We start from the raw sequence: 10,892 nt of genomic DNA, 5'->3' as shown, positions 1-10,892 counted from the left end.
TATCAACAACAATGTAGAGAAATAATCTCACAGCAGGTTCAAAGGTAGATAGATCTTAATATTTGTACATATATCAATCTTTGTGAATATCAAGTTGAGTTGATTCTTTTCTAAATTCATTGTTTCATTTCATATTTATTGAAATTTTGTCGTGCTTGATTTTCCCCAAAAAAAAAAAAATTGGGATATGTTTTGTTTGTTATTTTGAAACAGTTTTGAGTTTTCTCATGAAATTTATTTGGTTCAACTTTCCTCCATGAAGAATTTCTTGCTTTTGGGAAATACTAGTTATGGATAAAAATTCCCTTTAAATGTATTTTAAAATTAAAGAAAAAAACAAATCTAGATAGGTTAAGATTGGATTCGAGAATCAGCTTGAGCTCTAAGCTGTTGAAAGCAAAGATTTCTACGATAGCATTACAAAGCTGAGGTGGCCATGCTTGTCATTTAGCTTAAATTATTTTTATTTAAATAGGGCTAATCACAAAATCCCCTTATGATTATTGAAATAACAGAAATCTCCTTATAGTTAAATTTGTTAGTGTTAAAAACTTAAAATAAAACATTAGAGAGGCAATTACATAAATATTTATTAATCTACTTAGTTATAAAATCTGACTGTTAATTATCTTTAAATGACTGAATGGTTCAATAGAGATTTTTGGATATATTAATCAATAGTTTTTGAGTTTTAGTTTTCTCTTTGTTGTTAATAGAGATAGTCTTTTGTGTTTTTATTTGATTGATAGTTTTAAGATCTTGAAAAATTAATTGATCTGAACACTCTTAGTCCTTAGAAGAAAAATCTAACGGTTCATTAATTATAAGAAAATTTTTGTTATTTATAAAATTTTGAAGAGACATTTGTATTTTATCAAAACCCCGGGGGGGAAAGAGAAATTTGTATTATTAATATTTAACAAGCATCGGTTGATATCGGTGGATGGTGGATCCACCACGCAGCTGGTCATTGACCACGACAATTGGGATTTCTGAACGCTCCACGTAAGCAACCAAACACTACAGCGTTAAGTTTCCTTCTACTTTTATGTTTTATTCGGGTTAAAAAGTTAAATAAATCAATTATTAAAAAATTGTCTATTATTTTTCCTTTAGTATTTTATAAAAATATCCTCTAGTTAATAATTCCCGACTTTACTCTAAAAGGCTTTATTCTTTTAATTATTATTATTATCTTTTTCTAAAGATTTTATTTAATTATTTAAGATTTATACATACAGATTATCTAATTGATGATGTATTTATTCTTTAATAAACACATGAATACTGTATTTGAAATACAAAAATTGTTTATCTTTTTAATGGTTATTTAATATTTATAAGATTATTTAATTTGAAACACATTCAAACTTTTTCTAGAATTATTTGCAATAAATAAAATTATTTTAAAATTAGAAATTTTTTAATAATTATAAAAGGTTTTAGCATACTTTAAATTAAATAATCCTTTTAAAATTGTAAATATAAAATTAGATAAGTCTCTAATTAATTAACTTTTGTAACTTTCCTAATCCTACTTCAGGTGGAATGAAATATATTTCATTCAAATCAAGGCCGTCCACTCAATCAAGTCGAAAACATTCCTTAACATCACGGAATGTCCTACTCTCATCCTGAACCGTCCGATCGTATTCTATATTATCTGACCCTTTATATAAACCTCACCCCACCATGCTTTGGCTTCTAACCAACGCAAATCAAAGCAAAGCAAAGCAGGCAAATTCAGAGACGCAGAAGGAAACATCAGCAGCTATGGCGGCAACCTTGTCTTCTCCGTGGGCCAAGCCTGGCGCGTGGGCTCTGGACGCTGAGGAACACGAAGCTGAACTTCAGCAGCAGAAAGAAGAGCAAGATAGCAATAACGAAATCGCCGATTTCCCATCCCTAGCCACCGCCGCTGCCACCAAAACCAAGAAGAAAAAGGGCCAGACTCTCTCCTTAGCCGAGTTTAACTCCGTTAGCCAGCCGACACAGCCGAGCCGATCACAGGGCCTTACTCATGAAGATCTCCTTGCCCTCCCCACCGGTCCCCGTCAGCGCTCCGCCGAAGAACTCGACCGCTCTCGTCTCGGCGGCGGCTTCAAAAACTACGGCTCCAATAATAGATATAATAACAGTTCTTTTGGTTCCAATAACAGTGAAGATTCGTCCGGCTCCCGTTGGGGCTCTTCTAGGGTTTCTAATAGGGATTCGAATAGAGAATCTCAGTCGTCACGTGCCGACGAGATCGATAATTGGGCTGCCGCGAAGAAGTCTGCGCCCGCCCCGAGGAGTGGGGGGTTCTTTGATTCGCAGTCATCCAAGGCTGATGAAAGTGACAGCTGGGTTTCGAACAAGACTGAAACTCGGAGTCGATTCGGTTTCAACAGTGGTGGCGAGAGGAAGAGTAGTTTCGATTCGTTGTCGAGAGATAGAGATAGAGATAATTGGGGGAAGAAAAGAGAGGAGAGTAGTGAGAGTGAGAGGCCAAGGCCTAGGCTGGTTTTGCAGCCACGCACTATGCCTGTGAGTGACGGGGGTGCGAATGTAGTGAAACCTAAGGGGGTGAATCCGTTTGGAGAGGCGAGGCCGAGAGAGCAGGTGTTGGCGGAGAAAGGGATGGATCCGAAGGAGATTGAGGAGAAGCTTGAGGCGGTGAAGATTAAAGAGGAGAAGGCTGATACGCCCTCGTTTGGGAGGAGAGGATTCGGTAATGGGCGTGGTGGGTTTAATGAGAGCAGGAGTTGGAGGAAGAATGACTCCGACTCTGTTGATTCAACCATACAAAGGTTCGTTTCTTGTGACAACTTTAATCTCAAAATTTAAACTTTTTTATGACAATTATGATCCTTATAAGAATGGCTAATGTTGATGTTATGATGATTGTCTTTACACAACCCATTGTGATAAATGTTTTTTACTTGGAATGCTATGGTTTTGTGGAATTTTAGAGTTTGGTGAAGTTTACTTGAGGATTACTATACTTTATAACTGGTTTGGATGTGGCGTTTGGAAAAACTTATTACTAAGTTGGTGTTGTCAATGTTTATAACAACTCTTTAGGTCTTTAAATTGATCTATAATAATTTCTTCTTCTCTATAATTTATTTGTAGTAACTGCAATGGCTTGGCATCAGATTAGGGCCTGTGCAACTTTGAAAGTTTTTTTATTGTGGTGTTTTGCTCAATGCAATGACATGATTGTGTGGCACATCCAGTTTTCTGTTACTACTATTGCAAATGAATTTATTCTTATTTGCACATGCAAACAAAAATCCAATTCCCCTGTTTGGTTTCTGCATAATGTACAATATTAAGTTCTTAAGATTAAATTACTTGTCTATGGGCCTTTATCAATGATAATAAAAAGCCATTGAGTCCTACGTATAGGCAAGAATATTTACCACCTTTTCTGTTGAGAGTTACACATGATAGTCTTACTAGAAACGAAACATCAGAACTAAGCCTCTATTAAAATTTAAATTGCTTTCAGTACATGAAAGTACACCCAAAGACTTTAGTTCATTAAAACTTTCTTTTCTTAATCACAAGTATATCAGCTTCATACCGACCTTGATCTTAGAACATGGAACATGATCAAATGGTTGGTTGTGGACTAGGTTTGTGTTGCTGAAGAGGAAGAGACTTGGAGTGTAATGTAAACCTTCTAGCATTAATTCAATAGAAAAGGTGTTCCTGTTTGATATTCAATTTTGGTTGAGGCAGATTTTGTGTTGACAATATGTGCTTGTTGGTAATTTTTATTAATATTTTTTGGTGGTTTGCACCCTAATTTGAGGTCAGTTTATGCATTTATGTATAATGTGTTGGTGTTTATTATGTGTTTGATACTACCTAATGACCTGCTAAACTCTTATCTAATCTAATATTTGTTTTCTTTTGGGTCCAGTGCTGAGGAAACTGAGAATGGACATTCTGAAGTAGAAGTTGAGAATGGGCATACTGAGGAGAAACATGACAATGGACATGTTGATGAGAATTGAGTATAGAGATTGACAAATGTGAGGGAAGGAAATATTGAACTTAATAGAAGCCTAATGTGTTGAATTCGTCGACTGTTAATCAACTTGTTTGTTTCCATAACTTTTACTACAGTGGGATGCCGTAATTAGACAATTTTGGTAGGCTAGTTTGGCCAATTCGGCTTGTTTTGTAGTAGTGTTCCGTTTTAGAATTATCCATGTTGTTACTGTTATGATATTAAATTTTATTGAACTCTGTTTTCCCTTTTGTTTTGGGTGACTCGGTACATTATTAATTGGGTTCACGAGATGGTGGATCTTTGATTGTTTTGAAATGGTGATCCAATAAATCAAGAAAAGATGATTTGTGTGTGGAATTTCACCTTCCATTTGTTGCTCTTCCTAATTTTCTGTTTGCATTATGTGACATTTCCTTGCTTGGAGCATCTTGCAGAATTGTACTTGTAGCCTAGTCCTTGAACCTGAAAGAAAGGTTGTAGAAAATCTCATTTTGGGTGTGTAAAGATTTAGTGGGTTTGAAATTATACAATGCAAAGGTCAATTTTGTATGATGATTCCAATTATAAATAATGTGGGGTTGCTTGCCTGGTCGATTATTTATCAACAGGCTTTTGTCTCTAATCTGTGGCTTGCATGTCCAGGTTTTGAGGAGCATCATCTTTTCTCTCTGCTCATAATTTGGAACTTACAACTACTACTTGTTATTATAATGTACAGATTGCCGCTGCAAATCTGAGATGACGAATGAGCTGGAATTCAACCTTTTACTAGCACTAAATTATTTCAAAAACTAATCAACCAAACGCAGCCACCATTAACATATAATTACAATTTGAGTCTTTTTGCAGATTTAAAATTTAAGAAATGCAAATGCCAATATGTTCCAAGATTTCTGAAAGAGGAACTTCCATTAACACCAAATCGAACTTTTGGCTGCAAGGAAGACATTTCAGATGAACTTTCAAGATGCCCATCAGTTTTTTTATGCAAAATTTCGATATATGCAGGTTTGTGGGAATGGGAATGGGAATGGGAGTTGGAAAAATTACTTCAATATAACAATCATATTATATAATTAAGTGTTAGGTGAGATGAACTATTTGTTACAGCATTAATTAATAAATAGAAAACAATCATAATACTAAAAAGAAATATGCGTGACAAAAGAAAGGGATTGAAATGATGGTTTTGGAAGCAAGCACAACATCTCACCATTAAAATCAAATCCCATCATTTAAAGTCAATCAATGCTCTTGGAAACTTTTACATCAACCAACACCCACCAACAGCTAAAAGTTCAAACACAGCGGTTTGAAAGCTTCCCACGTCTCAAGTTGATGAAACTCTGCTGTATGTGTGTGGGATGAAGTGTGGAATCAATAAAGAAGCCATTGCTAGCATTTAATTCTACAGGCAGTTTCTCTTTACTTTAACACGTTAAAGAGATTGGATCCAACATGACTGTATGGTCATGAATAATACAAACCAGCTTTCACATTACCACTTTCTAGAACACATTTCATTCATTTTTTAGAAGAAAAAAAATATCAAACATATAAAGTTTTGTACATATATATAATTAAATTGTCGTCTATATGATGAGTAATGTTAGGTCAGTTTATACACATTTGCGCTATCTCAACTAATCTTCAGGGTCTATTGAATATTCTATAAGGTCAATGTGTTATAAGATAAGTCACAAATGTAATAGATGACCTCAAGGTTATTCGAACCTAGAAATTCAATGAAGAGAGTAAACCTTCTTGATTGTCAGGCCAACCTGTGGAGTTTATATACAAAATTTATGTGTAACACTCTTTCAAACCGACTTGCCTTCCTCATCAATGGCCTTAATGGCCTTAATGCTTAGACTCTCAAATAATTACCAAAATTTAATGCCATTAATTCACTATATGACTTATTTTAAGAGGAAACATGCTACATCTTGCAAGAACTATTGGCAAAATGTATTGACATTCTTCTCTTCTTAATGAGCAAGTATAATTAGCAACAAGAATTAATAAATTTTTTTCTACCTACTTTGTATACAAAATCTTGGCAACAACTCATCTGTGACTAATTTCATCAGTCTTTAATGAAATGGCCGTACTGTTTCATGCTTCTTTTGGTTTTGAAATCAAATTTTCTACACTCATAAATGTTGACAGTTGAGAGTTGACACAGAAGGTTCACCACTACACCTTATTTATTTACTTCCTTCCTGACAAGTGCAACTGCGATCACAAAACAATAAACACTTTCTCTCTTTCTTTCTTGCTTTGCTTGGTTGGCCTCTTAAACAGCTCAAATTTAAGTTTCATGGATTGGTCAGGCAGCAGGTGCTTCCTCTTCACAGCCTTTCTCATTCTTGCAGCTGCCATTGATGCAACTCTAGCAGATACCACAGTCTCTGGCACTGTCTTCTGTGACCAATGCAAAGATGGCCAATTGTCCCTCTTTGATTATCCTGTTTCTGGTGAGTGAGATCCATTACCATTACCATTAAACTAATATCCAATGCTCTAGTTGATTCACAGTGCCTTCTTGATTTTCTTTACTATAATCCCTTGACATATTTTTGAAAAACATTGGTGATTGTTTCATATCATTGTGTGTTCTCTTCATATTTCTCAACATTAAACGGCCAAATGATAAAAGGGTATCCACTTAAAAATGTTTTTAGCACTTATATTAATGTATTTATGAACTTGATTTAGTGCTGTAAATAATGTTGAAATAATTGACTCGTTCTTTTTAGTTGAAAAAAAAAAAAAAGTTCCTGTCAAAGATAGATTTGTTTACTAGTCGAAGTCTCGGAGAAGATTTCCTATTTTTTGTAGAGATTGTTTTAACATGTGAACATTATAGGACCATATAGCTTGATCATTGTTTACTTTTCGTTAATTAAGCCTGTAAAATCAGATAAGTTTAGCAGCTTTTTAATCTCTTGCAGGAATTAAAGTTAAGGTCACTTGCGCTGATAGTAATGGGCAGATTACAACGTCAAGAGAAGAGACAACAAATTGGCTTGGCAATTATGCAGTGAAATTTGATGGCACCCCAAACTTGGGTAATTGTTTTGCTCAGGTTTCTGGCAGTGACCAAGAATCTACAGCTTGTGGTGCAGCTGCTGGTCCTGCCCAAAATCTTAGACTCATGTTCAGGATGTTTGGTATGGAGTTGTATGCTGTGGATTCCTTGCTCACTCAGCCTGCTCACCCAATGTCATTCTGCTCGAGGTCATCAAACCCGAACCCTGTATCTCCACCGGTCACACCTGTGAATAGGCCTCCTTCTTCAAGGTCCCCTCCAACTTTCAACCTTCCACCATTGCCTCCATTGCCTCCAACGCCCTTCACTGAGGCATCAGCATGTCCCCACCAGTAAGTTTTACTCTTTAAGGCTCATTTTTTGGGGGATTTATCGCATATCAATTAGCTAAGCTCACAGGTAGAGACTTACAGGTATGGCCTGGCGTATCTGTATGTATTTGTGTGAGCATATTACGTGTATATTAGACTTACAAGTGTAAGATTTTCTACTTACTCGTGCAAGATTACACGAGAAATGGACCCACATATTGGATCTTGATTACACGAGAAATGGACCCACATATTGGATCTTTTAGGGTTCGTTTGTTTTGTTATTTTGGATAAGATTTTAGGAATAATATTGGGTAGTTGAATAGGGTGAGTATTACGAGGTAAAATTTAAAAACTAAAAAAAAAAAAACCGTAGGTTTGTTAATTTAACTAAACTCCTCAATATATAAATTTTTTATAAAATAACAAAAACACCCCCCACCCACCCACAGTGTCAGATTCCGGCCACCACCATCGGAATCTAGCCGGAAAATGGCGTTACGACGCAGACTGGTCGGATCTAGCGGGTAGGGTGTCGATATGGCTTTTTCCGGCCAGATTCGTCTTTTCTAGATCTACGGCTAGATCTAGCCGTCGACGGTCGCAAAAGTCCAGATCTGGCCGTCAACGACAGCTAAAGATATGGCCATCGTTGTCGATCAACGATGGTCAAGATTTGGTTGTTGTTGACCGTCAACGACGGCCATTTCTTTGGCTGTCGCTGACGGCCAAATCAATGAATTACCAGCCAGTTTCGATCGTTTGTAGGCCATTGTGACATATTCCGGCTAATACCGACGGTGGTTGCCGGAATCTAGCAACTATGGGTGGGTGGGGGTGTTTTTGTTAATTTTTCAACTTTTTTTGGGGGTATTTAGTGAAATTAATAAACTTAAGGGGTCTAAAAGTAATTAAAAAAATATACTATATATTTCTTAAATAATTAAACAAACAAATATTTTAAGAATAGGATTGAGAATATAGATAGGAATACTAAAACAAACGCACCCTTAAATGTTACTAACTAGATAAAGTGATTTTTCTTTTTTTTTTTATATTTTATGATCGAGGTATATATGCCAGCTTACGAGTATCTTAACTAATCTTTCAAGACCTTAGAATTATTGGCCGGATAAATACTCCAATGGCTACTCTTATTAGCATTTGAGAAGGGACTCAAACTCAGGACCTTCTGAGTAATACACCCAAGAGTCTCACTCAAACCATTCGGCCATCTAAAGCTGCTTTAGATAAAGTGATTGCACATGGGATTCGTAAATTGAATAAAGTGAAAGCCTAAATTAACATCTTAGAACTAGAGTTTCACAAGGAACTTGTATAAACATCTTCTAGAAGACAGCTTTTTAGTTGGATGGTCGGTTGTGTTTTATGTGTCCTCCATAATTACAGATTAATTAATGAGGCATGGCTAATGGCTTGAAAGATGATTTACCCATTACTTGCTTTTATGGTTTAAATAATTTTATGATCAGGAACTGGACAAAGCCAGAGTACAAATGTTACTGGAGAGGGCTGAGGCCTGATGCCAAAGTAGCTCTCGTTTTCGGACCAGCGGCAGCTCGGCGATACGGGACAAAAATGACATTGTGGGAAGGACTGCAAGGGAGGGGAGATCCCTACAGGACTCTCTTAAGAGAAGCAACAACTGCACTTTTAAACTCACATAACAGTCTTGAATTCCCTTATAATACAGTTGGTGTTGTGACTCATACGAATCGGGCATTGAGGGGATCTTCCAGGAGTGTTCTCCTTACAGCTTTCAGGTTCCTGAAGGCTAATTCAGGCTCTACTGGCAAAGTCTCTTGCAAACTCACGCCTTGCAAGTGATGGGCATTTATCAGTAGTTGTTTTCTTTATATTATATATTCACCTTCTTAGGATTAATCCTATAGATTCTCCTATATTGCAAATTTAGATTATTTGTGTGTGTTATTTTTAGCTATTGATATATGTTTGTACCCAATAGATTATGTGTTGTTGATTCATTATCAGAACATTTACGAGAATAACCTCTTTTTTGGGTTTAAACTTGCGATTATGGTTTTAAAACCCCGTCCATTGAATGGTTAAAACCCGTTTTAGTCATTAGACCGGATTGGCTTAGGGTTGAACCGAAGGGAATAGTGTCGAACCGCGGTTCAACTGTCGGGTCAGAGAATGAGTTGAAGTGAACCACTCTTTCCAAGAGAATAAACAATCGTTCGTCTGTCCTTCAATTCGTTCCAGACAACTGTTTTTCTTAACGGTCCCATTCCCTTAATCTGTCTAAATAGAGAAATTTTAAAATTTTATTACGTCATGTTTATGTTAGTATAACATCACCTGTTCCACCCGTTGGTCGAACCGTTCGACCAAGGCTAGGTCAAGGCTTGATCCGGGTATAAAAACATTGCTTGTGATATATTATTGACCCATAATTTACTTACCTCGAATTATCAATGTTTTTTGATGTACCTATTTTTTCATTTTTAGTGGGTGATTTAATGTATAGAGATTAAAATTTTATATAATACTACACATACAATATTTCTCGTATAACATGATGTGATAAAAGATGATCGAATGAAAGTTTATTTTAGTGTCACAGTGTTTGATTTGTGAGGTTAACCCAATCTCGAATTAATTAATCACCTGTTATCATGCAACATGTGTAGTAATTCCTAGTCCTGCGTACCCATGTCTAAAATTTAACTACAATTAGTTGATTTGTGAGGCTAATCCAATTCCAATGTATATATAATCAATTGCCTCATTGACATGTAAGTTAAAATATCTAATTCCTACACATGTCCAAAATCTGAACAACTAATTGATTGAGTTAACGACTTTTTCTCACTTAAATAATGGTTTAATAACGCTTTCCCACTCACATACTTTTAAAATACCACTTTACTGTCAAATTTATATTTTGACGGTAAACAAAGAGCAAACTCGATCCAGACTTTTGGGGCTTTTGAAGAGGGTAGGCAAATGAGTCTTTTGGTCGTTGGGATTGATTAGAATTTTACTTGAGAGGAGCGGTTCCGCAAATCCTAATCGCTCAATTATTGACGATTGGCAAAGTCGGCGAGAGTAGGGTTTATGGGGTTTTGCTGAGTGATGATTCAGTGGTGATGTGGGGTCAGAACGATGCCAAAATCGGAAACGAAATATAAATTTGAGTAATAAAGTGGTATTATAAAAGTCTGTGGGTGAAAAAGTGTTATTAAGCTATTTTTTGGGTGAGAAAAAGTGGTTTACTCTAAATTGATTTGCGAGGTTGATCTAATGTAGAACTAATTGCCTATTCACATCTAAATAATTAATTAATTAATGCCGTAAAGTTTAATTTGTTAGGTTAACCTAATCTAAGAGTTAATTGTTGTATATTGACATGTAACATGTCTAATTCCTACCAAATAATCTAGTCCAATCTACTCTTTTGTGATTTTTGTTAAAATATATACTCGAGTGGTGCATGCACGATGAATGATTTCAAAACAGACTCTCCAATCGTTAGACAGAG

General features: G+C 35.8%; 2 protein-coding genes across 2 annotated transcripts; both read left to right on the top strand.

Moving 5' to 3' along the window:
• The first annotated feature begins 1,677 nt into the window (after window positions 1-1,677).
• On the top strand, window positions 1,678-4,370 carry LOC116122209 (eukaryotic translation initiation factor 4B3-like). Its single transcript, XM_031408106.1, has 2 exons — window positions 1,678-2,789; window positions 3,911-4,370. The coding sequence occupies exons 1-2, from the start codon at window positions 1,693-1,695 to the stop codon at window positions 4,002-4,004; spliced, it is 1,191 nt and encodes a 396-aa protein (XP_031263966.1). The 5' UTR covers window positions 1,678-1,692; the 3' UTR covers window positions 4,005-4,370.
• Window positions 4,371-6,253: 1,883 nt separating this feature from the next.
• On the top strand, window positions 6,254-9,369 carry LOC116122210. Its single transcript, XM_031408107.1, has 3 exons — window positions 6,254-6,480; window positions 6,958-7,387; window positions 8,860-9,369. Exons 1-3 carry the CDS (start codon window positions 6,324-6,326, stop codon window positions 9,212-9,214), a joined length of 942 nt encoding a protein of 313 aa, XP_031263967.1. The 5' UTR covers window positions 6,254-6,323; the 3' UTR covers window positions 9,215-9,369.
• Window positions 9,370-10,892: the final 1,523 nt, after the last annotated feature.

The sequence above is a fragment of the Pistacia vera genome, unplaced genomic scaffold (genome assembly GCF_008641045.1).
Source record: "Pistacia vera cultivar Batoury unplaced genomic scaffold, PisVer_v2 Contig1320, whole genome shotgun sequence".
Lineage (NCBI taxonomy): Eukaryota > Viridiplantae > Streptophyta > Magnoliopsida > Sapindales > Anacardiaceae > Pistacia > Pistacia vera.
Note: the sequence above shows the minus strand (reverse complement) of the source record. Positions and strands in the feature narration are given on the sequence as shown.

Bases quoted from the DNA above. Each gene is read 5' to 3' on its own strand.
- LOC116122209 (XM_031408106.1), top strand. From the start codon at position 1,693: ATGCTTTGGCTTCTAACCAACGCAAATCAAAGCAAAGCAAAGCAGGCA. The intron at 2,790-3,910 runs GTTCGTTTCTTG...TTTTGGGTCCAG, and splicing joins GTTGATTCAACCATACAAAG to TGCTGAGGAAACTGAGAATG.
- LOC116122210 (XM_031408107.1), top strand. From the start codon at position 6,324: ATGGATTGGTCAGGCAGCAGGTGCTTCCTCTTCACAGCCTTTCTCATT. The intron at 6,481-6,957 runs GTGAGTGAGATC...AATCTCTTGCAG, and splicing joins CTTTGATTATCCTGTTTCTG to GAATTAAAGTTAAGGTCACT. The intron at 7,388-8,859 runs GTAAGTTTTACT...TTTTATGATCAG, and splicing joins GCATCAGCATGTCCCCACCA to GAACTGGACAAAGCCAGAGT.